The following is a 27,071-nucleotide window of genomic DNA, read 5'->3' as shown; positions in this document are numbered from 1 at the left end:
AGAACAGTATATTTAGACCTTTCAAACATATTTATTTTGGCAATAAGGACTTCACCTTTCTGAACTATAAAACTGATATCCAAACAAGAATACTCAGGTATGTGCATCCTTTGAAGGTGCAAAAGCAGCTGGGGAGAGCAAACTCAATTTTTAAGGAATGTTCTCAAGTGTTTTCAAAATCCCATTCACCCATTGTGCATACTCAGCCTGCAAACACAGCCTTAAGCAAGCAGAAAACACCTTCCAGATCTGCTGGAGTCCTTTGGGCTCAGGGTGGATGAGCTGGTCCCTGGCTGTGGGCACACAGACCTGTGGTGGGGGCAGGAGGCAGAGTCCACCTGTTGTGTTTGCAGCGACGACTCTTGCTGGGCACAGGAGCTGGGGCATCTCACCCAAAGTGCAGAGGTCTGGCTCAGCTTCAGAGCCTCTGGCAGGTGCTGTGCTTGAGAAACCCTGCCCTGTCCTGCTCAAAGACACCAATTCACTGTAGCTTCTACATGTGCTGCACCAGAAACAAACTGTTCTTGGCTCCCTCAGAGCAGCCTTGCCCAGGGACGTGAGATTCAGGCTTATTCCCTGAGCCTGCTTCTCCCTTCAGCAGCACTGGCCCATCACAGAGCTCTGGCCAAGCACCACGGCTGCGTGGCTGCTGCAGAGGGTGCAGCATCACACCACTGCAATCAGGATCCCAGCACCAGGGAAGGAAGCACAGGGGGAACAAGCAGGAGTAGTAGTACCACAGCTACCCAACCCAATTCCCAGTGCAACCCTGGTGCACAGAAGATGCACAAACTCAACAAGTCTATGAAATGGGAGATAAGGAGAATCTATGCAGAACTCCTCTTTCCACCACCAGTGAAATACGGGAGCTTTCACAATTTTTTCCATGCATGGATTTATTATGAAATCAGGTATTTATGGGCAATCATAACACTTTCTACAATAATAAAGTTTAATACTTTAAATTACTTGGAAAGATTCCAGCATACTGAAGTACTTAATTTAGTATCTCTATTATTCCTTAAGACAAGTTTTTTTACACCACACAATAAAAACATGAAAGTATTTCTATTTTTTCCTATGCTGCAAATGTACAGGTTCATGCACTGCAGTCTTCATCCTCACAAGAGCATGCTGTGTGTGCTTCAACAGTGTCCTGCATATCTTCTGACTTCTGGTCAAACTTCATCTGCTTGTCTGTCAGGCTGGTAGCTGAATCTGATGGGGAACAAGAAATGAAAATTAAACAGTTTACTTCACAAGTAAAGTACAGTATTTACCATGCACTATTACCATGCACTAGTCATTAATTACAGCAGGCTTGGCTCACTGATTTACATATTTATATTTGCCTAAGTCACACAGAGATGTTCCAGGAAACACTCTTCATTAATAAGCCAGTTCTACCTTGAAAGCTACTACTTCCACGCAGAATTTTATTATTGATACATTTATGTTATGATCTTTATGAAAAAAAAACTTGGAAAACAGATACAATTCTATGCTCTGTACAGTCTATTTCTACTTTACCTTATGTCTTATAATCTACAGTACACATATAGAAAATAAATCCTCCTATATCACTGGGCCTTTGTGCAAGAATCCTGTCCACACCTGCCCTTCTAGTACCTAAATCAGAGCTCAGTGAAGTAGGACCACATCCAAAGGCAGCCATATATAAAAATGCAAGACAAGGATCCCTGTCTTGGCATGCTGCACTTGGTTATATATGGCTCAGTCTCCACAGGCTGCAGTACACAGCTTTTCAGCTGAATCACAGTGTTGACTGTGCTGCTGTCCTGCCCTTACCTTGTTAGCCCTAAGCACCACGAAGGGCAGTTCAGTTTGGATTTTAAATTCCAGTACAATGAAAACAAGTAAATGCACAATAGAAAATCATCTTCCTCACTGGAGGAATGTTTGCCTATTAATAAAACAGGGAAAGGGCATCTGTCAATAGGGAACTAACTCCTTGCCTACCTATGGCTATGTTATATTATTCATATTTTTCAAATGGAGTAACTAAGTCACAATCTATTTATACTTGTGTTCAGCTTCTCCTCGGCAGGATTTCTGTTGCCTTACCAGCAGGGAGACAGTGGAAGCCAACGGTGACTGGAGCAGTCGTGGTGGCGGAGCAGCCCTTGGTGCAGCGCAGCACGGGCTCCGTGGAATAGCACTTGGAGTCGACCCCAGCGAGCTGAACCGTCTTCTCCAGCTTCACAAAGGAGTGCCGCAGCTTGCAGGCTGCAACAGTCAGAGGGGACAGCTTATGTGTGCTTACCTTCAAAAGCTCCAGACCCATCTGACAACGCTGCCAATTTGCAAACAACTTCCCTCTGTGACAACTGTGGTTTGATCATAAATGAAGCAGCTTTACTGACTGATAAACCTTTCAAATCAGTTTGTTGTTGTCAGATATGGAGCCTGGAAAGCTAATTTCAAATGCAACTGGTCTACTTCTAGATCAGGATACAGAAACATAGTACTTTCTAAGAAACATTTTTTAAGGTAAACTGGCTTACTGAATAGCTGTCAAACCACATTTTAAAATGTTGAATATTCAGCAGTGGAACTAAAGGGGAGATTTCTGACCAAATAAAATTAATCACTAAAGAACTGCATTATTACCAATGTCATTCAGACACTGAACTGGTGCAGAAAGACAGCAACAGTCATTGCTGGCAACAAGTAATATTGATCTCATTTTGGATTCCCAGTGAGAAGTACAAGTGAGAAGCTAAATAGACCACAATTTATTCCTAGCTAGAAGTTTCATGCCTTCAAATTTCAGCAGCTTCCACTGTATGTAAAATGGAAACAGAACGTGGTCACCACCAGCCACAGGAATATTATTGTGGATGTGCATGTGGATTCCACATCCATCTAAAGCAAGTTTGTTGCCCAGAATATGTGACAAAAACATGGAAGAATAGCAGCTGATGCTGAGCTAGATGTGTACAAGCCACCTCCAGGGACTGAGGACATCCTTCCCACAGGGCAAGTCTCTACAGATGCAACGTGCCTGTTCTCCTCGAGCACTGTGGTGTGATGCTGCATCATAACCTCAGCTGAGAGCACCAGCACACCATAAGATCCTAATCTACTGAAACACTTCGAACACAGCTTTTTTATTTCAACCATGTAATTAAGTCCCTGGAACTGCTCATATACTTGAATGCTTTGTTTGACAGGTTGTACTGGTTCAAAAACCAGGTGGTCAGCCATGGTAATAACTACTAATCCCAATCTGATTTTTTTGATGGTCCAGTTGCTGAAAATTGGTGTCCAGAAAATGCTCTTGTGCTTAAATCAAAGCATTCTGTGTGAATTTTATCTTCTTTCTGATCCTCTTCTAAAATACTTCAAAACTGAAACAAAGATTTTGATTCATCTAATTTTTTGACCTTCAACTAAGTCATATATTTTGGCTTGTTTAACCTGTGATTTCTTATTTCCTTCTCAACTTGGAAGTAATTTTAAAACTTGATATATAACTTAATTATTAATCTTCTAATATGCTTTTTAGTTCCAAAACAAATAATTTTAAATTTTCTGAACAGATTTTACATCTTCTGAACAACTGCAGTAATATTATATTAAATTTGTTAGAGCTTGCATACCTCCTCTACATGGCTTCTCTTCCAAAATCCAAGAATGCCCAAAGCTCACTGCATCTTTAGCTACATATCCGTTGGGCATCCGATATTCCTGTTTGCTTTCTGCATCGTATTTTCCACACAGTCCACACATTTTCCCTGCCATCCATAAAGCAACTTGGATCTTGGAGGAAACAGAAGCAAAAAGTATTTCAAGTAAAAACAAAAAGCAATACCTGTGGAGAACATATTTTCCTATGCAGGTCCCTTCCAGTGTAAGTCAATGCACAAACATTTAAAATCTCTTTGATAAGAATTCAAAAGGGTCTGACAGTCAGATGCCAAACTCCTGTGGGCCTGCAGAATCTATAACTGCTACAGTCCTTATAAGCTACCGTGCCAGTCTAGGATGTTAAGTTTTTCATGCTCTATTAATAGACTATTAATATGCTGAATTTTATTTCTGGTGGTTGTTTTGGTAGTACAAGGGACAGAAATGGAACAGTTTACCAATCTCTTACATTCCAGCTTTGTACTAATTTTAGTGCAGATTTTAACCACTCATTTATGTAAAAAGAATGGCTGCGTTTTTGCTTTTTTGAAGAATTATACACCTGTAAGAACAGTGGTCAAGAGTTGAAAGCTCATTTTTCTTGCAAAGGCAAGAGTGTGTGTACACTCACCAGGCCCACTTCCCCACACACATCTGTACTGCAAGAACAGAGTACTTTTGTTGATCAAAGACTCTCATTTCTCACACTCAGAAGTAAAGAGCAGGACTGTGCAATCCTGTAGCATCACCTTCTCTTTGGGGCTTTTTATGCCCTGAACACACTTGCCTTTGCTGCTGTACACCCTTGCCCTTATACACACAGATTTAAGGGAATCCCATGGAGATTTATTAACACCCAGTCTTATGAAGAGGAAGAACGATACCCTGAATGTGTATCCATCAAAGTACAGTTTATCAATGCCATAGACTGGGGCGAGAAGTACAAGCCCTTGATTTTCACTGTGGATCCACAGAGAAGCACCTAAAAGAAAACAAAAAAAACCAGACCAAACTTAGCTTCTTTAAGGGAGAAAAAAAGCAACTGTCATGTTCCTAAAATGTTCTTTTCTTCAAAATTCCTCAGTTACCCTATTCAAGAAACAAAAACATAAAACAAAACAATGTAGAAATGTGCATACATAGAAAATGGGTGTTTGCAAAAGGTTAGAAGACAATATTAATGATCACAGACTCGTTAATTTTTCTTTGGGTTATTAACATAATCACATTTATGTCTAGAAATCATTACTGAGCTGTCTACAGCATCTCTATAGTTGTGCAGATCAGCAAGACTCTGAGTACACTGCACTGGAATATGGAAATATGAGGAACACCATGGCTGTCAGTGGAGCTGTTTCTAGCACAATTAGCACTTCCCAAATACATAACAAATATGACAGAGCTCAGCCCTGGTACATGCTAACCCACTTTCAGCAAGATTTAGCCCAGTGCATATCTTGCAGCTCTTTACTCAGAATACCCACACTGTATATAGCCCCTGACTACCCAACACAGGATGAAACAAGGTCCTCCTGTACCTTTCACAGAAACAAACTCTTCCTGTTTTGGGAGAATCAAGCAGGTTGTTTCACCAGTGCTCCATACCTTTCCCTGCCAGAATGCAAGCCAAATTTATACCCACAATCAAACTGGGAAAAACATGAATATACAAGTCATGTGTAGTGGATTTTAGAAAAGCTCCACTTCAAAAAGTTTTAATCAAGCAAAATTTGACAGCATAGCCAAAACACTTCTCCAATTTGGAGCTACAGTAGGACCTGCAATGACGTACAAGAAATGAGGGATCTTCATGTTAATTATATCTTGCTTATTTAGGCTACTCAAGAGCTTCACACTCTAATCAATCTTTCTAAATGTCCCTCTGCAAGTGAGTAATATACATATTCTTAAATATTACCTTAAAACCAAATAAATACTTATTGACTACAAACTGACCAAATCTCCTTCACAGATCCCTTCTCTTTCCTTCTTTCTCCTAAAACATATGTGAAAATCAACAACACCTGCTGCATCACTTACCAGCAGATGTAAGTGAAATGTTTGTCGGGCTCTCGGCCCCATCCACCAGCAGCTCCACCCGCCCGTTCGCAGGGCGCATATCGACTTCACTGTCAAGGACAAGAAGAGTGTTCACACCCTGCCTGTGCCACATTCACACACTTACAGTGACAGAGGCATTTTCCTGCTCACTAAATATCACTGCTCAGAGCATAAGGGGTATTCTTGCCACCTAAGATGCAGGATAAGAGCATCACATTCAATATGCATGGAAAATAAAAAAGGGGAGTGCTGAAACTCCATGGGCTGCTAACCATTGCAGGAAAGCTCAGACTGGAGCTCCTCTCATGCTAAATGTGGACAGTGAGGTCCCTCATGCTCCCAGCATCTGGCAGAAGTTACTTACTGATTGCCAAGCTTGATGTTGATTGCTTTCAGGTTCACAGCTCCTTCTGCATTCTTCATCATCACCAGGAACTTAAGGTCAGAGCTGCAATCCTGAGCCAAGACGTGGTAGCAGTTTGTTGGCATTGTGTAGTTAAACTGAACTTCATTAAAGGTTGTGATCTTGTTGTAGGAAACTGAGCATTGAGCTGGTTAAAAAAACATGCCAGTGAGTTTTTTTATTTTCCATGAGAGGAAGCCATTAAATGGTGGGGTTTATTTTTACTGTCATATTATTTTAGCTTTCTATTTTTTTCACTATGTGATATTTTCATACAGTTTACAGGGACTTTTGGCTACTAAGCTCCCATAAATTCTTAGAAAGGCATATAGAAGGTTTCATTCTATCTAACAAAAAATAATTGCCAGAAATTTTAAAAGTTATCTGTTCAGATTAGTATCTTGATCCCTGAAATGCTGATGATTTCTGTACCACACACACAATATTTTCTCTCAGTTGAACCATCATCACATTATTCCAGAACATTTCCTAATTAACTGGAGATTAACAATGCCAGCAAAATTTAGAAGATGTCCAAATAAATTGTGAGACTGAAGTTGTCATGCTTCTGAACCCAATTAGACTCTGACCTTTCAAATTCTGAAGCACTGCAGCAGGGGCTTCAGCAAAGACATTCCAGATGGGAGGCTGCAGCTCTGAAGCTGGTATCCTTGGACCTACAGGAAGTGACAGGGGAAGCCTCATGGCTTTTTCATAGAGGGTAATCTGAAAAGGAATTCAAAAGCACATTCAAAATGCACCTGTGTCAGCAAACAGCTAGGGTTTTTTTTTCCTATTTCTTCTACTTTCATTGCAAAGACTTTACGTGAACATAACTCATTGTCCCTGAGGTTTTTGCTTTTGTTCAGTTTTCTCTCATGGTGTGAGAGAAGTCATTCAGGTATTACTTGGGAGAGAACTAATTACTCCCTTCCAAAGGTGATGAGGTGGACACTTATAGAGATACTACAGATGGAAACTCTGTACCCACATCTCTCTCTATGAAAAAAATCACTGTATAGACCTCCTTCTATGAAATATTACAATGGTGGAAATACATAAAAGTAATTTTAATCATTTTCACCCAAACTGATGCTAACTTAATTTTTCTTTCTCCAAATTGACCCACTGTAATTAAACAGTCACACTTTCTACTAGGAAAAAAAAAAGAAGTGTGATAAAAATATTTCATAATTACATCAGGAAGCTTGATAACAACATCACATGTCCTTGGAGAAGTTAGAGCCACGATCACCCTGGCTTGTCGAGAAGGATTCTTGTCCATTTTTTCAGAGAACCCCAGCATAAATGCAGCCCCAGGGACAAATTTGTAAAACCTTCAAAAGTTCAAATTAGGAAGATTTAGTGAGATGGAGAAAAAACCAGGCTGCACACATCCCAACTAGATTGTCTCACATCTGTGTGTAAGTATCATAATGGTTTTCAGGATCCCTGGCTATGTCCTCACACCCACCCTCTGCTCTACTTTTCAAGTGTTCAGTGAAAGGAAGGATCTGTTCCTTGGTTTCCAGTAATTATGGCAAATATAACGAGTTGCTGTACATTAAAATAAGATGTAATCCCACTCAGCTTTTATGTCCAAAAGCAGTACTTGGACAGATCAGAGAATAAAATACCACGCAGTACTTAAGCCTTAGAACCTCGTGTGCAGATGCTGATTTTTCCCAGTTGACCAGTACTCTTAACATGTGTCACTATACGCTCAATTCTCACCATTCTGCTATGGATCTGACCCTGGAAGGAACCTTAGGCCACTCCAGTTTCACTTGCACAGCAGGGTGGGCAGCAAACCGCCCAGTTACCAGCTCAGATGAAACCTTGTAGTCCTGGCAATTCCGTCCCCATTTCAGGTAAGCCTGTGATGGAGGAACAATGGTCCATTTTTAATGCCTGGAGCACTGTTTTCCTGTGCTGCATATAGAGCTGTAAGAGCTAGTTTTGAGCCTTACCGCTGCCTTGTGAGCATTGAGGACTGAAGCATCAGCACAGAGCTTCCACTTGCTTGAATCTGTGAGGTTTGACACAAATACCTGCATCCGGGGCCTGACGGAGTCAATATCAGCATATACCACGAGCTGGAGGCCTCCTATCTTCTTATCATCACGGATGCCATGCAGAAAGACAGCTAATACTGGTGTTTTAACATCTCCCAAAAACTTGGGCTAAGAAGAAGGGGGAGAAAGTATGCAAAGCATGTAATTATAGAAGAGTTACCATGGAACATTTTAGATGCAAGATCTAGATGGATAAATGAAGAATAAACAACTGAACCACAAATATATACCAGCATATGTACCACACATATTTACATGCCTAAAAACCTCATGCATATGTCTTTAATGTGCACGTGCCTCTGCAGCCAGATGGATTTATCACTGTGTTTTTATGAGCCAAAATTCGTGCCATTTCCTGAGCTACAGATGATACCATGGAAATATTCATATAATTAAAATACAGTAATGACTATATGATTTGGGCTTCATTGTTACTACCCAGCCTGTGAATAAAAGAAAGTGGTTCAGTTTGAACAACATCAGCTGTCAGTTGTATGCGTCACTCATTCCCACAGCAAAAACATCCCTCAGCTCGTCTCCTCTTGTTTTTCTGTCTGGGTCTTGTGTTGGCTTTCTCCTCACACTTCAGCTGTGAGTTGTGTGGGGCACTCAGGTTTTGTGTTTGCACAGCAACCCAGCACAGAATATAACTCAGGACATATTCTTCAACATCAAGAACCCCTTCCCTTGGAGAGCAGCCTTGAGTGCATTATGACTTCAATATCTTCACTCCATCGTTCTCAAGCCCGCACACATCTGCCCGGGTGGTGGTGAGGAGCCCAGGTGCTCCATGTCCCCTCTGGAAGAGGCCTCTTGCTGAGGTTGCTCTGAGCCTTGGCTGTCACCACCAGTGTCCTCACACTGGCACTGCAGCACCTCAATCTCCCTCCAGGCTGCAGAAGTCACAAAATGAGTCTCTGCAAACATCTGTTGGGTGGGATTTCCATGAGGGAAGGGGGCTATGATGCAAGTAAGAAGGATCCTCACTGCACAGGAAAGTGCATGTGGGAACTATGGAGCATGTCTTGACAGATACCTGAGACTCAAGAGATTTCTCCCTTCCCATTATTATTGTAATTATTATTATATACAATTACTGAGAGTGCACAGCCACTCTGACATAATTCCAAGCTGTCAAAATCCCCTAAAAATGATGCAACTAACCCATGAAGCTCGAGATGAGGCACGACTGGATCTGGCAGAGGAATGTGAGCTTCTAATTTGGTCATCTGGGAGTTTTCTTTTTGGGAACTACAAAAAAAAAAACCAAACACAAAATCAAACCACAACAGGCTTCAGAGGGTAACTTTAAAGCATGCTTGAAGAAATTGCATGAGGCAATGCTGAACAATACTCTCTCTCATGGCACTTGGAGCTGGTAAGTGTTATTCCAACCTTGAGCAGCTCAATGACTTGCAGTGGGCTTTGTCCTGCTTAGTACATAGGATCTAACTCTGAAAAATCTTGTTTCCCCAAACATATCTGACTCTTCACGGTCCATAAGGACCATATCTAGATGAGAATTCCCTGTATGAAAAAACAATGGACCAGAGCAAGTCAAATTTAGTCCGCTTCTCACTTCAACATGAAAGACCAGAAATTCTGCAGAAACCTGATGAACTGGAAGAAAAACTGAATGGAGCAACTGAATGGAAAGGAGCATCTGAGTGGACACACACTGCTGAAATGCTACTTTTTGAGGAACACTAGTAGCAAGTATGCTGCTCTGGCTGGCTCCTGTCCTAGTAAGAATCTGCTCAGCCAAAATACTATAAAAAAGGTGTCCTCCCACATTTGTCCACATCACTAGCCTTATTGTGTACCTGCAGTGATTCCAACCCAAGAAACCAGGTGATCAAAGCTAATCAAATGAACCAAGCTTCTGATGGTTCCTCCAAAGTGTGCAGCTCCAATCTCTCTCATTGCTTTGGAAGAGACTTTGCATCTCCTTTGCCACAAGTGGCTTCGTATGCACAGCGCAAAAGGGAACACAGCTCTCTGTCTTTACCCATCTCAGAAGAACCACCACGGTTCTAATGTTATCAGTGCTGTAATTTTCCTCAACAGAGATAACAGGTTGCCTTTAAAGTCTCCATTTGACTCTGGACAGATTCCATACTTCTTTCACTGAGGAAAGAAAAACTCACCTCTTGTCTATGTGCTGATTTAAAGCGGTACTGATAAATCTCAGGAGTTTCCTTTGAAAATGACAAAAACAAGAAGATTAGAAGTCTCAGAGGAAAAGAAATGCTGCAATTATATGAAAATCTAAGAACTGGGAATGAAATAAGAAATTTACTAATTATTATTCATACATAGTTCTGTATGCTTAGTCACAAACCCATAATGCAAGATGAAGTCATTTATATAAAGCATTAATGTTTCTACCACAAAATTAAGACAGAAATATGCAATGTTTATGGACATTAAATTGTCAAAAAAAAACATTTCCTGACAGTAATGTAATTTTCAACAAACTTAGGGAAATTTTTGAGATGAAGTAGACATCTGTGCCAATGATTGCGGGTGTGTTTATTGAATAAATTTTTCAATTTTATGGTGCTAAAATTTACTGGTCAACTCGTAATGTCCTGATTTGTCATGCAAGGCCAGCCACCATCAGAAGCGTGATTCGCAAACATTTAGTAGCATCTGTCAATTTACTGACAAAATTACCCATATTTTGGAATATGTGCTGCTGCTGCCACCTTCCAGGTATCGTGAATGATGCTCATGGCTATGGTGGCTCAGTGACTCACTGCTGCTGCTGCCATTCACATATCTTGAGTGATGCCCATGGCTGTGATGACTTGATGACTTCCTGCTGCTGCTACTGCTGCTCCTACTGCTGCTGCTGCTGCTCCTACTGCTGCTGCTGCTGCTACTGCTCTTGCTACTTCTGTCACTGCTGCTGCTACTACTGCTGCTGCTACTCTTGCTACTTCTGTCACTACTGCTGCTGCTGCTGCTACTGCTGCTGCTACTCTTGCTACTTCTGTCACTGCTGCTGCTGCTCTTGCTACTTCTGTCTCTGCTGCTGCTACTCTTGCTACTTCTGTCTCTGCTGCTGCTGCTGCTGCTACTACTCTTGCTACTTCTGTCACTGCTGCTGCTGCTCTTGCTACTTCTGTCACTGCTGCTGCTACTACTGCTGCTGCTGCTCTTGCTACTTCTGTCACTACTTCTGCTGCTCTTGCTACTACTTTTGTCACTGCTGCTGCTGCTCTTGCTACCTCTGTCACTGCTGCTGCTGCTGCTCTTGCTACCTCTGTCACTGCTGCTGCTGCTACTGCTCTTGCTGGTGCTACTCTTGCTGCTCTTGCTACTTCTGCCACTACTGCTGCTGCTCTTGCTGCTTGCATCTTTGTTTCTCGCTTGCTCTTCTTGATCATTCTCATCTTCATCACCAGCCTCTTTACGACGAGGAGAAACAGCAGATGATGAGGAAGAGGAGACAGCTGAGGAGGCAGATGAACTGGAGGGATGTTTTACATCAGGGTCTGCCCCAAGCTCTGTAAGCACAGCATTTTCTTTCTTTGGAGGTCGCTTCTTCTGGTGTGTTTTATTTGCAATCTGCGAATACAGTCCAAGAGGTGCAAAAGAGAGAATACATCTGGTCCTGTTTTTACAAGGTAAAACTTCTGTGGGTGTCAGACAAAGCTAGGTTCTCACATCAGCTTTTCGAGGAAAAACCACTTCCCTGCCTCACTCCCTGCAGAAGCTGCAGAATTCCCTCATATCCACTCCATTCAGCTGAAATCCAGCCCAGCACAGCCCACCTTGCTGGGCACACCCCACAGGAGCAATACCTCAGCATGGCACCTTTCAAAACAGCCCCATCCCTTCTTTGCCATGCCAGATTTCCACACTGAGCTTCAAATTCTTGCCCTCATTTAGGAGAAAGTGTTCCCCACTGCCATACTCAAAGTAACTTACCTTGAACACATTTTCAATGCCTAGGATCTTCTTCAGTTTAGCTTGAATGTCCTCATACAGAGATGACCCACCCTCTTCCTCAGACTCCGTGTTTACTTCATGAATTATTTTGGAAGCTGCTCTGGATCCTGCCTGTATCTCCAGCTGAATTTTGTCAATATCATCATCTGTTTCAACTACACACCAATTGCACACATTAGAAAGTTACACCGCTTCAAATAGCACTAACAATCCTAAGATGCTCACTATTTTACCTGGGATCAAGACTATTTTAGCTTCATGTTCTCCGATGAGCCTGTGCAAATATGTATTTTTTAGGAAACTGGCATCTCGTGACCTTCTGGAAAAGCAGAGCTGGCACCTAAGATGATGCAGCTTGATGCAAACATCTCGTTTATGAGTTTTCCTTCCCGTGATGTGGCGAAGATCCTCTTGAGAGCTATAGGCATGTTTCCTTGACGTGCTGTCAGCTTCTTGCTGCGTTAGAGATGAGTACATGAATACCACCAGGAGTGTGTCACAGGCAGAACTACAGACATCCATTACAGAGAGGGTAAATATTACTATATAAGCAAAAAAAATATAGGTTACCTTTGTGAAATCTTCACTGGAAGCTCTATCTGATGGTTTGAAAGGTTCTTCCACAATATTTGATGAAGCATCTCCTGGGAGAATTGAGGTTCTCTTTTCAACACCTAATTCTCCTAAATTTCTTGATACAGCAAAAGCCTTATGTCTGTTGAGATATGTGCAAAAAATGGTGAATTATTCCAAGCCCTTGTCTCTGGATTAAATACATCCTTGTCAGTATCATGTGACAGCACTGAAGTAAGATATTTGAACACAGGGATTATATATGAATTTAGAAATAGAAATGTTGAAAACAAAACAGTGTTCGTGACAAATACAATTTTCTTGTATTACAGGAAATTCTCAAAATCTGGATAAATTTAAGTGACATTTCCAAAACATTAAAAATATTCCTTCAAACATAAAAATCAAAATCCTTAAAAGACAATAAAATAATAAAAAATAATAACACAAAATAGTAAACAATTACATATAAAATTTACATTGCTAAATAATTTAGGTATCTTCTGATTATTAACTACTGTATTTTTCTCTCTCTTGCTTTATCCCAAAGGTTGTGCTACACACTGAAGAGTCACTCTGCCTATCTAGAGACCTCTGTTGGAGGCCAGTCAATAGTAAACTTTGTCAGGCTTCAGCAACACACAATATTCTGAAGTAATGCTACTGTACCTTCCAACCACTATCTCAGTTTCCTCGTGGCATGGATTTGTTTCAATCTTAATATTTTTCAGCTTCATGTCTATCTTGGCATTAAACTTGATTGGCACTCTTGTCAGGATCTTGCCTTGAATTTCCACAGCTTGTTGGAAGTATTCTGTGTTGACACCCATTGTTGCAAATTTCTGTATGTATAAGCTGAAACAGAGTGTAGCAGTCAGGTGTAAGAAAGGTGCTCTTCTTACACGTGTGGTTCTGCCTTCCCTTAAAAACCTCCTTCATATGTAAAGCCTTAGAAACCTGCCATACCTGGGGTTTATGTCAGAACGAATCTGCACAGTGGATTCAAGCAGCTGTGAAGGTCTAAAATCTCCAGTTAGAGGGGGAGTTATCTTTCCATCAACTGCAAATGCAAGAACAATATTTAAACATTGTAAAAATGAAAGAAAGGGGTCAAACATAAGCAGTTTTCACTAGGAGGTAGTGGTTTTGTTAGTGCAGCAAATATGGCTGGAAAACAGGAGAGACTTCAGGGTACATGACACCTTTTATGATTCTGAAGAATACTGAAAATATAGAGGAAGCTGGTTACATAGGCAAAGGTTCTGATGCAACATATTGAAAATGAAAATAAAAATACACTAAGAAAATGAAGAGCTGACCCAGATGGAAAGTTTGATAATTAGTGTAACATCGGAATTTCAGAAACATGAGAAGTCAGAAGACAATGCAGAGAGCAGGGCTAAACAGCCTCTGCTCTCCGATCTTTCCTCACATCAAGAGTGAACATCTTGTACTGTGGATCCAAACCCAGACATTGTACTGCAATTGCAGCCACAAATGTGCTAAATAGAGAAGGAAATCATTGTCACACTGGCTCTGCTCTTGCTTCTGCAGCCCATGACACAGTTGGCCTTCATCACCACATGAGCACACTGCTGGTTTGTTGTACCACATTGTCCTGCCCTTCCTGCACAACTGCTCTCTGCCTGGGTGATGCCCAACCTCTACACATGCATGTGTTACTCCATTCCAGGTGAAGGACTTTGGATTGCCTTTGTCAAATTTCACCACACTTCTGTCAGGCCATCCTCTCCAGCCTGTTAAGCTGCCTGACAGTGGCAACCTGACCCCCCACTGCAGCAACTGCTCCCACCAACTCAGTATTAATATTTACACAGATATCCTGAGGTTGCCTTTTTTTACAAAGTTTAAACTTTAAAAGAAGACAATCAACAAGTGCCAGTGGCAGAGGAACATTTCTTGTAACAAGTCACCAATTATATTCTCAGCCGTTGACTAATCTTGGAGATCAACAGTCCAGACAAGCTTCACTCACTTCACCCATCCATCCAATCCATGCCTCCCCAACCTGGCTACAAGATTGTTATTTTTAAATAAAGAATAAAAATTCCAAACACACAGAATATACACAGAAGGGGCAGAGCTGCAAAGATGTTACTAAAGCAGACTAACAAATTAAAAACCAGGAGCAGCAAAGAGTGGGTATGTGGGAGAGCACAGGCACATGAACATCACCATTCCTTAGACGGTGTCAGCGGATTCTAGAGTCAGTTTTGCCTAATTTAAGTCTGCTGCATAGCTCACAGTGTGATGACTGAATAAATGTCTTGATGAGGATTAGCACTTGCAGACTTTTTCTTTTAAAAGAGAGCTCCAGTCTCTTTTCACAGGCACTCTTCTCTTCCTGCCTTCTTAATGTTACCAACAGTTCTCTTTTGATTGTTTTGTATTTTCTTCTCTTTTTAAGTCAACACTGAATCCTGCTTAGCTTGTGTGAGTATCTCTCGAGAGCCACCTCCTTCTACCCATGTCTGCATCAGCCCCCCAGGCAGCTCTTGGTTTTTTCAGTCTTGAATGTTGTGGCCTCTCTCTCTCTGGTTTCCCAGGTTCTCATCTCACCTTTTCTGTCTTCAATCCATTCAAAGACAATGCACAAATCAGTGCATCCAGCTTCTCTTCAAACATCTTCACCGCCCCACCCTCCAATACAAAAACTGGTTCTTTTCCTAACTTCTAACTTCTCTAACTTCTGGCTCTCCACTTCTTTCTCCAGCCCCCCTGAGCCCCCGTCCCTCCGCTCCCCTGCTCAGAGGTGGCTCAGCCGCTCTCTGGGTTCCCGACTCACCGCTGAGCGCAGCGCGGGCCAGGGCGGCGCTGTAGGAGCTGTACTCCAGAGGCAGGCCGGTGCAGGTGGGGACGATGTAGCGCAGCTCTCCCAGCCACAGCGGCTGTGTCCACTGTCCCGCAATGCCACTGCGCAGCTGGCCCACCAGCCTCCTCAGCACCGAGCTCCTGTCAGCAGGTTCTACAACAGCCTGCAATGAAACAGATCCAAGGGGTTGGGCAGCAAAGTGTAACACCGTCCAATACTGCAAAGAAAAGTAGGGGGCCCCGATACCTTCACGGCCTGTTGTAGGACTTCCTTATTGATGTTGACATAGGCCAGCTCTTGGCCAAAGAGTTTAAAATAGGCTGATATCAAGGGGGTTTCTGTTGGCAGCTCCTTCCATCCCAGCAGCTGGGGAACAGATAAAGAAACAATTTTCTTAATGCAACATGTCACAAATGATAATTGATTCAGGTGACTAAACCCATTGCTGGCCAAGCTGCCCCTTTCCTTTGTACAATTTCCAATTGAAAGTAGCAGGATGGGACTAATTCAGACTTTCTTCCACCACTGAGATGCCCACAAACGTTTTGTATCCCAATACAGCATTCACACGCAGGGTCTGGGCTGTTAGTACCACTAAACCCAGTTTGAAAGCACAGGGGAAAAAAGAAATTCTCATAAAGACAAGGGCATATTCTTGTAAATTAGGAGAGGTAGATGAAGAGAGAGAGTAGGAAGCCAGCCAGGAATGTGACACACTGTGCTACAATGCCTGCCACTCCCTTCCCTCCTGAACTCCTCCTGCAGACACCTCTGAGGTGGGGAGAGTCAGATCAAGTGACAGAAGCTATTGCAGCCATGGCAGATGTCCCCTGCAGTCCCCACTGCACATCCCACCTTCACAAAAACACTTGAGCTGACTCCTAGGAGAATAGTTTACCCCCTGACACAGGGCTTAGCTAGAGTGGCAAGCATCACCAATGCCCCTTCACCTAACTCACATGGTGTATTACTGAAAATACGCACCGCTTTTCCAATCTCCTTTATCTTTTTGTATGTGGAATATTCAGCAAATGGGATATTTCGTTTCATGATGACATCTGTGAGGCCTTCCACAAGGACACCAGCCTACCAAAACAGCATGAGGAGCAGTCTGAAACATGCTTACAGAGAGGAAGCTTTGTAAGCAGTTTTAACTTTGATTTATCATTGACTTATGTAAATATTTACCTCCACCAAATCAGCCACAGACCCTGCAGAATATGCCATCAGCTTGGAAATTATTGCTGATGGGAACATCGTTCCTGGGCTGTTCATTACAAAGACATCTCCAGCAGCACCAACTTTATAGTTATCTATGGCAAAAGTAAACAAGAGACATCTTTTTTCTAACCATTCTGGTTATCATTCAAGATCATATTTCTGCACCTATTTCCGTTGTCAGCTGTAAGATATAGCATTAAATAAAATCCAACTTTTTAGGCAGAAATTATTATATGGCTACCCTAAACATGTGAGTCTCACATTTAATTTCTCACTGAAACAAAGAATGCCGTATTTCTCCAAAGGACTTAATATTTTAAGAATGGATTTCTGAAATGCAAGTTTCCTGATCACTGAATCACTCACCAAAGTAACCACCAACACGTATGACCTTGCTGTAGCGATAGCTCAGCCTGTCCAGTTTGGGAGCCAGCAGCTTAAGAGCAATATTGCAAGCTGAAGATCTAAACAAAATGAGAGAGGTAATAGCACCCAGAAACAAGCTGCAACCTGTCAGTAAATAAACTGACTTCAGTTGTCAGTACATGCAGAAGATCATTATTTGCAGAAGAGCACTTGCTTTGTTCCTGTCTCTACTCACATGTTGTACGTGTACGGCAAGCTGCTCTTGGACAAAGCCTTCATGTAAGAATACACAAAACTGGCCACTTGCAAATTGCTCTCCTTCATGGCCACATTGGCAATGGTTGTTATTAAGGGAAGGGCGGGCCTTGTCTCAAAGATAACAGCACAAGCTATCATCCGCAGTTCAGGGGAAAGCGACTCGTCAGCAAGGATCTGGATGAGATACCCCTGCACCTGCAGAGACAAAAGAGTGTCTGGGGTTACCAACAACTGAAACCATTTTGCAAACTGGAAATACGGGAGAGGGGATCATTATCCCTGCAGAAATAGATTTCCTCATCTATTTTTAATTTTTTTAAGTTCCACATAACTTTACTCATATAACTAAAGGGGCCATGGTGGAACAGCCCCATGGAGCCAATGAACCTAAAATAAATGTCCATCAATAATTGTCAACTGTGACAATCAATAAGGCATCAGCACTGCTTTGTGAATTACTGACATTCAAATATCAGTGAACATCTTTGGAAGAAAAAAATGTAGATAAGAAGACAGATTCATTATTTGAAGTAATTCCACTGACTCAGTGAGCATGCTTCACTGTTTTAGACCAGTTTTAAAAGAGTTCAGCAGTTCACCAAAGACAGTCTTGAGTGAATGGTTTCTCATGTAGGTCCTATACCCAAACCATCTGAAAGGTGGGAGTCTTGCCTACACTTTCTATCACAGCCTCAGTGTGGGGTCAGTGGTGACTCATCCAGCCTCAGGGCAAGGGTCTAGAAGAGGCAGAGCAATGCTGACATTTGGACTAAGAGTTTCACAGAAAGTGTCTCTCCCTCCTGACTACAGAGGCAATTTAAATTTTATATCTGAGTTTTAGGTGGCTAAGTGTCCACTATTTATAATTAGCACAGGACTTAGTTGGTTACAACAGATGACAAAAGCAACATTTCTGATATCCTTCCAGAAGATTCCTAATTAACTAATTATCATTCCACCTTAGCAGAAAACACCAGCTGAACGTAAAACTGTATAGTAGGGTTCTTAAAAATAGTATTTTTTTTTTTTTTAAAAACGCTGAATCCACACATGCCACCCTAAAAATCATTATGTTTATGGTACATATTCTAATTCACTAAGCAAAGAAAATCTGCCAGATCCTACATACTGTTTTGTGGTCCTTCCAAGCTATTTTTCTCAAGGCCATTACGGCATCAATCTGAATGTGGATGGGGATATCAGAAGCACTGGATGAAAATATGGGCAGGAACTTCAGGATGCGCTTGATGCTGGCTGGTTCTCCCACGTTGCCAATGCACTTCAGAGCTAATTTCATTTTGTCCTCACGGCCCCTGCTGATTGCTTCATCTGCCAGGTCATGGATGGGCTGTAAACAAAGCACAGTTCAACCTTCTCACTTTAATCTGTACACTGTCCACAGTGTCCCCCTTACCCACTGAAAAGCCTACCACGATAAACAACTGGCTTTAATAAAATCACTCAGTGGTGATTCCTCTCAGGATTTTACCCTTGCAATATGAAAACTGTATTTTGAAAGATGAAGCAAATGACTGCATTGATAAAAATATCTGATGCCTTTGTTCTGAAGAAAACCTACAAAATGCATATTTATATTTCCAGTCATCCTTTTTATACTGTATCTTAAAAGAATGTAGCTAATATAATGAACATTACTAAGCTATTAAAAAAAAAAAATATATAAACTTGGCAAAAAGCCACCCACCTGCAGAGCTTCTTTAGGACAAGCTGAGGTCTGAGAACAGTATCTATTCACCACAGAACTGTATCCCAAGCTGGCAAGTTGTTGAAGCACGGGATTTTTCTGGATTCGAGAACTTGTCACTAAATCCTGTGAAGAGGGAAAAAATTAATTTGTCAGTGCTTCACAAAGCTTTCAGAGCAGGAAAATAATGAGATCTTATTTGAAGGGATCTATTTCAGAATGATTACTGTTCTCATCCAAACAAATTAAAGCAGGTTGTAGACATTATATTTGGAAGCTTTACCTAGGAGTTTAATTTCCCACTCGTTTATACACATATAAGCTAACATAGCTACATTTTGATCTTCGTCAACTGAACATAACACTGAAAACATTAAGATTATGGATAAGCATCAATGTATAAATAGAATAGCTCTAGAAAAATGTGCAACTCAATTATATTAATGATGCATTTTCACATCATTTTCACTTTTCCTGTTTAAGAATATTGGCTAGAGATGGCAAAAATCCTGTTAAGAATAAATGGTTCATTATTGTGCCAACGTATTTGATGTTTGCACTAATACTTTTCCTGCAGCATTTTCCACTTTATGAACTAGTTTGTAATTGAAAGAGTTTCTCAAATGACATAACATCCCAATCATCATTTGTTTCAGAAGAGATTAAAAGGACAAAGTTTTGTCTGTAGAAGGCATGCTGCATGATCTCAGCAAACTAAAATGGGAATTATTCCCAGAAGCTCTTACAAGAAAAGGGCTTTATATCAATATAGAGAAATGAAGACACAGAACTCTCCTCTAATAAATGCTACGCCAAAACAAATTCATGGGTCAATGTTTCCACAAAATTAGCGTACACAAGAGGAGAATCCAGCCTCCAATGTGCTTAATCACAGGTTGTTGATCATCATTCCTTTTTTTGGTGAGACAGGAAAGATTCACATGGCTTTTACTCACTGCTGCTATTGGAACAGTGTGTTCATCAGCCTTTGTTAAATGGAGAGCAAAGGGAACACTTAGAAGAGTCTGAAGGTAGCTAAGGTCATCACTGCGGATTCTGCTCTTGAGGAATTTGAGTGCTTCTGTGGTGCCTGTCGCAGAGACTGCACTCAGCAGCCATCGCCTGCAAACAGAATTTTAAAAAATCCTTCATTTTAGCTCCGAGTTCTCACAAAACCAGAAGAGTTCCTTATAGGTCGATACAATGAAATACCTGTAGCGGGGTTTATCTGAACATTGTCTCCAGATGGATTCAAGGCTGTCAGAGCTTGCTGTGCGGCAGAGCTGGACGAGCTCCAGGAAACGGTATGGAAGATCATCATGGAAATCTTGTTGGTTATTCAGAACTATGTGTTGCAGTGTTTCAATTATCTGTTACAAAACACAAGATAGAGGGCATACATAGTTACATTCTTTGGAATTTACAATCACTTTTTTTTTTTTTCTTTTTTAATTTGGAAAGAAGTTTGGAAAAAAATACTCTACCCGTTGCTCAGGGTTTTTTGTCTTGATGAGCTGCACTGCCATCTGCGGCAGTACTGCTGGGAACTGGTATCGAAGGCCTCCGTAGCTCTGCACAGAGATGTCTGGGGAGCTCCCCCGTTCACTCCTGACCTCGAGCAAGGTGAGTTGTTGTCTGTCAAGAGACAAGTGCCACAGGAGAAAGGCATTATCTCTCTTCACCTTGTTTGTTTGTTGGTTCAGTGATACTGTGATAGTATCTGTTTTACTCTTCAACGTTTTTTCTTATGCAAGCCTTTTGCTAATGAGTAAAGCCTTCTATCTAGAACAAAATGGCATTGGAGTAATCTACAATGAAATTGTTTCTGAGAAAAAGCAAAATTGCTGTCTTTCTCATTGTGAATGAGAGCTACTGACCTGTAATGAATGATCTTATTTCTACATGCACCATCTTCCTGCTGACACTACAAATTAGCCCCTTTTCAGAATAAACAGAGCAGTAAAGTTGCATTCTTATAAAAAAACAGCTTTTATCATTCTCTTCCATATAATTATAATGCCAGTTTGACCAGGGTACAGAAAAAAAATGGTTTGCTGAACTTTTTGGACTGTGGAAACTCCAAGTGTGATTACACATCTCCATTCAACTGCTGTGGAGCTCGATTCTCATTTCACTTAATTTGGGGGTGAAGGGGACTGACAGAACCTATAATTATTCTCCCTTTGTGAAGCAAGCCCACGTCCCACCTACTTTGCTTCCGTGACAGCGACACCGGTGGGTTCACTGAAGGGTGAGATCTGGTACACCTGCTGAGACACCACCTCTGTGATCAGGGTGCCACTGTCTGACTGCTTCAGCTTGTAGGAGAAAGCCACAGTCCCTTTGATGATCCTTTCTTTCTGTAGGAGGACAGGGAGACCCAAAGCGTGAATGGAAACACAACGGCCACGCTTGTAATTAGGAAGATCTTTTCACATCTCACATACCTTCATGTCAACAGGGCAGGGATAGATGTAAGCCATTCCAAGACTCTTCACCACTTTTTCCTGGCAATTGTTTTGGTCTACAGTTTTGGTTACAGAGACTCGGCTGTTCTTCTTGTCTTCCTGGATGACATACCGTGTATGGCAAACACCTCCAATCCCAGCCTGGCAGATGAATACAGAAAATGAGACTGCACAGTTATATCAGGATTTCACCATGTGAGAAGTTTCACTTAATGAAGATTCTCAGTGAAGCTGTTAATATTACATATAATCATTCCTACTGAACTAAATAATAGGCATGTGAGCAATACTCAGATGGAGTTTAAAATTAAAAAGTGATTAATTAATATCAACAATTAACAAATAAAATTGGTCAGGTAGCTGTATTATGGAAGCCATCTAACAAATAAATTCATGGATAATAATTCTTTTTCTCCAAAAAACTGCATGTTAAGACTTAAGGACAGATGTCTTAGGAAGAATTCAGCCCAGATCATTTGTCAAACACACATGCACACATTCACTTCTACATGAATGAAAATTACCTTTTTCTTACTGCAAACATACAAAAGTAGATGCAAACAGACAGTAACCCAGAGGAAGACCAACTAAAGAGAATAAACACATCCTTTCAGCAAAATAGTTTTAGAATGGAAAGAAACACACCTCTTGCAATTCATACACATTCTGTGACTTCTTAATGGTTATCTGTATCATATTCAGTATTCCTCTCACTATGTTAATGCAAGTATCAGGGCAGTTTTCTGGGCCATAAATGTTTCCAACCCGTCCACTGTTGTATTCAAACTTGAAGGGCCGGGTAAGGCATGAGGAAACCATCTGGGTGATTTTGGAAGATCGAGTGAATGGGTCCCTGGGCCAGATGCCATTGTATTCCTCGAGTTGTGGGGAGCGGATCTGGGAGGAAATCAAGATACTTAGGTGAATAAAATCACTTTGGTACTAAATATGCAAACAGATTGAAAGAAATTAATATTACCACTAGTGAGATGCTCTTTTCTTCCAAATGTAGGCTTAGAAAATCACAGAGCAGTTTTTGTCTTGTGCTGACACTATTGTAAAACCTGTGCAAGTCCTGTCTGGTCATCAATACTATTTTATCTTATAGAAGCAGTTAACATACAAAATTAAAGTCTCCCTTTTATCAACCTTAAAATAAATATTCTGCTTTAGATTTAGCATTTTAAAAGCTTATATTATTCTAAATGCTGTTTTAGAATGTGTCCTTTGAACTTATTCCTATACAACTTTTTTTTGGACTAAACTAATTACTATATTTGTTAGTTATTTAAATCAACCAAAATATTTTAACAATGAACAACATAGTTATAAACACTAAGAAACAATGTAAATAAGAAGCAATTTCAGTAACTTTGGCGAAGTTACTATCAGCTTAGGTGCCTCAGAGCACAGGCTAGTGCACACCATACAAGAATTTCAGGACAAAGTCTATAGTGTGAAATGCAGTCCCTAGCCCCCAATATTGAAAGAGCTACAGTTCAATACAGCTGGTGAGACCTGTCAATGAATTCAGCATTCCAAAAAGAACCTCTGATTTATAACTGAATTAAAGAGGCAAAAGTATATTTCTGAAGTATATTTATTTTTAATTGAATCAGGTCCTATCACTGCTGACAGCAGAGTCATGATTTCACATGTACAGATCTTGTACTGCATTATTCAAATACTAAATATTATTACATACTCCTTTCTGATGATTTTCACTTTTTAATCTCACCTTTATCACATATCACTTCTTATCCTTAGCTTTTATCACTTTTTAAGTTTGTGCTTATCAGTTGCCTTCATGACAATGATTTTACACACCTGAGTCCTGGCTTCCCACTGGAGATAGAAATGAGTGCTAAGACTAGAATCAAACCTTAGAGCAGGCTTAAATGCTGTTTAGTAAGTTTGCTATTCTCTAGCAATTGTACTTTCTATATGAAGTCTTGAGGAACACCCACAACAAACACAGGTAAGTGACTCGTCACCTCTGAAATGGCAGCTTGCAGACCATTCTCTGATACCTACAGCAACAAGTGCCTGGTTGTGCTTCCCACACCTTTCCTACACCCCAGATCAGCCAGATGCAGTTACAGCTGTGATCTTAGCTTACTCTTGCACATTTAGGAGATGCAGTACCTTGAGGAGGTAGATGTTCTCTGACAGCCCACTGATCTCTAGTTTGCTGCTCAGGCGCACACCAGCTTTGGCTAAATTCTTTTCTTGAAGCCCATTCAACACCCAGCCTTCATAACTGTACAGGTAGCTCTTTCTGCTACTGAATCCAGGATCTGTGGGAAACAATAACCATTTTCACAAGACTTGTAAGAGTGCTCTAATGAGTAGAAATAACAGCAAGTTCACTGAAAATGGTTATAGAAGGAAATGTACTTACCAATGTCAAACTTCTGACTACCTACAAAAAGAGATGAAAAACCAGGTAAGTAAAGTTCAATCTAGATCCAGTCACTGGAACCAAACTTAGGGAAAATTTGGAAAAGGTGAAGAAGGGATATGTAGCCTTACCTACGAGGGTGAGCACTAGTGCAAGTATGATTCCCCTCATAGTGAAGGTGAATGGGGCTCTGCCAGACATGGTGAGACTTTTATGGAAGAAAGCTCAGGAACACGTGGCTGTGTTCTGCTGAATTCTCAAGTTTTTTATCAGTTTATGTAAACACTTCCCTTTCTGCAATCATACTTCCTCTTCAGATAGAATAATAGAAATCAAGTCATACCGTGGCATCTCACTGATTATCTCATAAGCCTTTTGCTCAGTTGTTTAAAAGTTTCTACTTATCCTAGTAAGTTTTACTAGATCATTTACAATAATTTTACAATAAACACGTTACTTAATTTCCTAGGTTGTGTCACAGCTGGCTGCTGATATTTGGTCCTGCCATAGATTAGGTTGATTTTGCCCAGGTTATGCTGACCTGGTACCTGACCTAAACCGTTATCTTGCTGATAGCGGCCCAATTAAGCAGAGAACACTGACAGTGTTCTCCCTCTTCCCCCAGCACTGGTTACAGCTGGCCCTGCAGACAGCAGACAAGGACAGATATCCCTTTGCTATCATATTCCTATGTGCACCAAAGCACATTTAACAATCTAATGAAAACTTATATATATATGCCATATATATATTTATTCAAATAAATCAGAAGATCAGTGTGTCCTTTCAGCTCTGGTCACAATGACCAGGGATATTTTTTAAATGAACAAAGATTTCATAAGCCATCAGTAAATATTTTATCTTTCAAGGTAAATGACAGCCAAATCTGAACAATTAAAAGCCAGAGAGACTCCTCCCAGCAAAGCAGGGGGAATGGGAGTGCAGGTCAGCTAGAACTTTCGCATTTCCTAAGGAGTCAATCCCAAAACACAGCCAGCTTCACCATCAGTTTACAGTGGGAGCCCAGGCACACATTCACACAAGTGCTCTCTTCTAGAAACCTCAGGGCCATGGAGGCAAGTGCAGATACACAAAACACGCTTGGCCTGTTTGAGTGTGGTGAGAGATTGGGGGATTGCCCAGACTCAGTCCTCCCAAACAAGGGACAAGTTTTCCAAAGCCAGCTGGGTGGCATCTGGATCAACAACAAAAGGCAAGAAAAACGCCAGGGGCTTCTGAGTTGGAGGATGTTTCTGAAGGAGCAACTTAAAGCCTACAGTTTATTGTGTTGCCTGAAGCCACACAAAGCCATGAATCCCACTCAAATTCAACATCTATGACATACTGGTTAATCAGACACTATTTCTTCTCCCACAATTCCTACAGTTGTGTGATTAACCACAGGAGTGTGCTCTGTGGCAAATGCTATTTTAACACCAAGAAATGAACATTAATTTTCTATTTTAGCAGTTTCTACAGTCTTCCATTAGCAAGTGCTGTTCCTGGGCTGTCAGTCCCATATGTCTTGACTTTTTCCAACAGATTCCATGTGGACTGTAGATCCACCTTTGGTTGCACAAACTATTTTGGGAACTGCCACCCAGCTCACTGCAGAAGACATTTGAGGCATGAAGGGTGGACACTTGCAAGAAATGTCTCCTTTTTCATGATTATCCATCTATCTATAGTGTTCAAGGGAACAAGCATGTTTTGTGCCTCAGGTGAGAAGCTCTTTTATACAGTAGTTATTAATTTTTTTATTCATAAATATTTCCTTAAAACAAACTTACCTGTTATGCATTCCAAATAGCTGTACATCTTGTACAACTCAAAACTTGAATAAAGAAACATGAATGCTGTCAGCATGAGAACTACAACAAAACATACCATGGGAGTTCAGGTTTTCATTACAGTGCAGCTTTGTAGGGCATAGTGAACATTAGACATCAGATGGATTGTCTGAAAGCAATAAATAAATCATCAGATAACCTGAAAACTTCTTCTGAGGTCAGCTTTTTGATACAACCATGTCAACATTTCATATCTTCTCATCAACTTCTCTTGCAAATCAGAAAAAAAATCTAAAACCAAGATGTCTTACAAGGCTTCCCAGACAAAAGCTTAGAGATAACTGCAAATTAAAAAAAACTGCACAATAACTAAGCTAATTCAACATGCACAGTATTGCCATTATCCTGTATATCCTTCCATTTTCCTTTCAAGAATAACCTGGTTGTACCAGTATTATCTAGATTTATTAGTTACCTTGGCCTGATTGAAATGTACCTGGACACAGAATGAGCCCTAGAAAATAAGCTAGAACAGTCTGCTTTTGCTTTTTTCCTGTGGCAACTGAAGTAGAGCATGCCTGCAGAATCTGGTAGAAGTAGTTCTTCAAAGCAGAAAGACAGCTGTTTTGTAGGGAGAAGGTTCTCTCAAGAAAAATTTCCATTTATTAGGTTTTAAGTTTTTTTGCTATACAGTCTATATCACATGAGCTATATATTGTATAGGCCTCAGCCACTGGGGATGTAGGGGGAAAAAAATTAACAACTCCAATATAACCCTGGAAAGTAAAGTACTCATACATAACCAGACTGATCTTTATGGTAAAAGCACACTCATCAGAGACTTGAAAAAGCAGCAATGAGTATTGCATTTAAAGATTTTTCTGAAACACCACAGTTTAAGAGAACCACTCATCTTTTCAATATCATGCATGAGAAGCTAATAATAGCTGTACTGTAATCACTTGCTGGCAGCCTCTACTTCTTGTTCCTTGAGAAAGCACTCACTGTATTATTTCAAATATACACCTATGTGAAGTGACACACCTGTATCACATTGCTGCAGAAGTCTCCCCCTTTGCTCTTCAAGTCTCCGAGTAAGAAAGATCCTGGAGTTGTTCCCAACAGCTCTAAGTACTGCAATGTCACCCTCTGCAGAACTCATACCATTATTAGCAGTAGCTTCAGACTTAAAATCTTCCCAAATACTGTATATAGAGAAATCAAAAAACTGTAGCTATGTTTTACTTCTTTACAAGGACAGGACTGAATCTGTACTTGAGAATTCCAAACCAAGTCTGAGGCCAGCTCA

At 40.9% G+C, this 27,071-nt stretch overlaps 1 protein-coding gene across 1 annotated transcript; it reads right to left on the bottom strand.

Annotated features, from left to right (window-relative positions):
* Window positions 1-934: 934 nt before the first annotated feature.
* On the bottom strand, window positions 935-24,375 carry LOC111932853 (vitellogenin-2-like). The gene is made up of 35 exons (XM_086901581.1): window positions 24,104-24,375; window positions 23,973-23,993; window positions 23,717-23,868; window positions 22,217-22,468; window positions 21,551-21,712; window positions 21,315-21,463; window positions 20,588-20,738; window positions 20,316-20,473; window positions 20,060-20,225; window positions 19,104-19,229; window positions 18,528-18,746; window positions 17,376-17,593; window positions 17,141-17,238; window positions 16,742-16,866; window positions 16,538-16,639; window positions 15,800-15,919; window positions 15,527-15,716; window positions 13,687-13,780; window positions 13,390-13,575; window positions 12,718-12,862; window positions 12,381-12,603; window positions 12,127-12,302; window positions 10,867-11,763; window positions 10,338-10,388; window positions 9,355-9,441; window positions 8,086-8,298; window positions 7,850-7,992; window positions 7,314-7,452; window positions 6,706-6,841; window positions 6,077-6,263; window positions 5,692-5,780; window positions 4,536-4,633; window positions 3,624-3,783; window positions 2,086-2,247; window positions 935-1,218 (listed from the first exon to the last, which is right to left on the bottom strand). Exons 1-35 carry the CDS (start codon window positions 24,171-24,173, stop codon window positions 1,100-1,102), a joined length of 5,784 nt encoding a protein of 1,927 aa, XP_086757707.1. The 5' UTR covers window positions 24,174-24,375; the 3' UTR covers window positions 935-1,099.
* Window positions 24,376-27,071: the final 2,696 nt, after the last annotated feature.

Source organism: Cyanistes caeruleus, chromosome 9, assembly GCF_971803275.1.
Source record: "Cyanistes caeruleus chromosome 9, bCyaCae1.hap1.1, whole genome shotgun sequence".
NCBI lineage: Eukaryota > Metazoa > Chordata > Aves > Passeriformes > Paridae > Cyanistes > Cyanistes caeruleus.
The sequence above is the reverse complement of the archived record's forward strand: the minus strand, read 5'-3'. Positions and strand labels throughout refer to the sequence as shown.

Excerpts from the sequence above, each read along its gene's own strand:
- LOC111932853 (XM_086901581.1), bottom strand. The coding sequence starts at position 24,173 with ATGTCTGGCAGAGCCCCATTCACCTTCACTATGAGGGGAATCATACTT. Across the intron at positions 17,594-18,527 it reads CTTGGAAGGACCACAAAACA|GTGCAGGGGTATCTCATCCA; the intron begins GTATGTAGGATC and ends TTGTCTCTGCAG. Across the intron at positions 6,264-6,705 it reads AGTGCTTCAGAATTTGAAAG|CTCAATGCTCAGTTTCCTAC; the intron begins GTCAGAGTCTAA and ends TTTTTTAACCAG.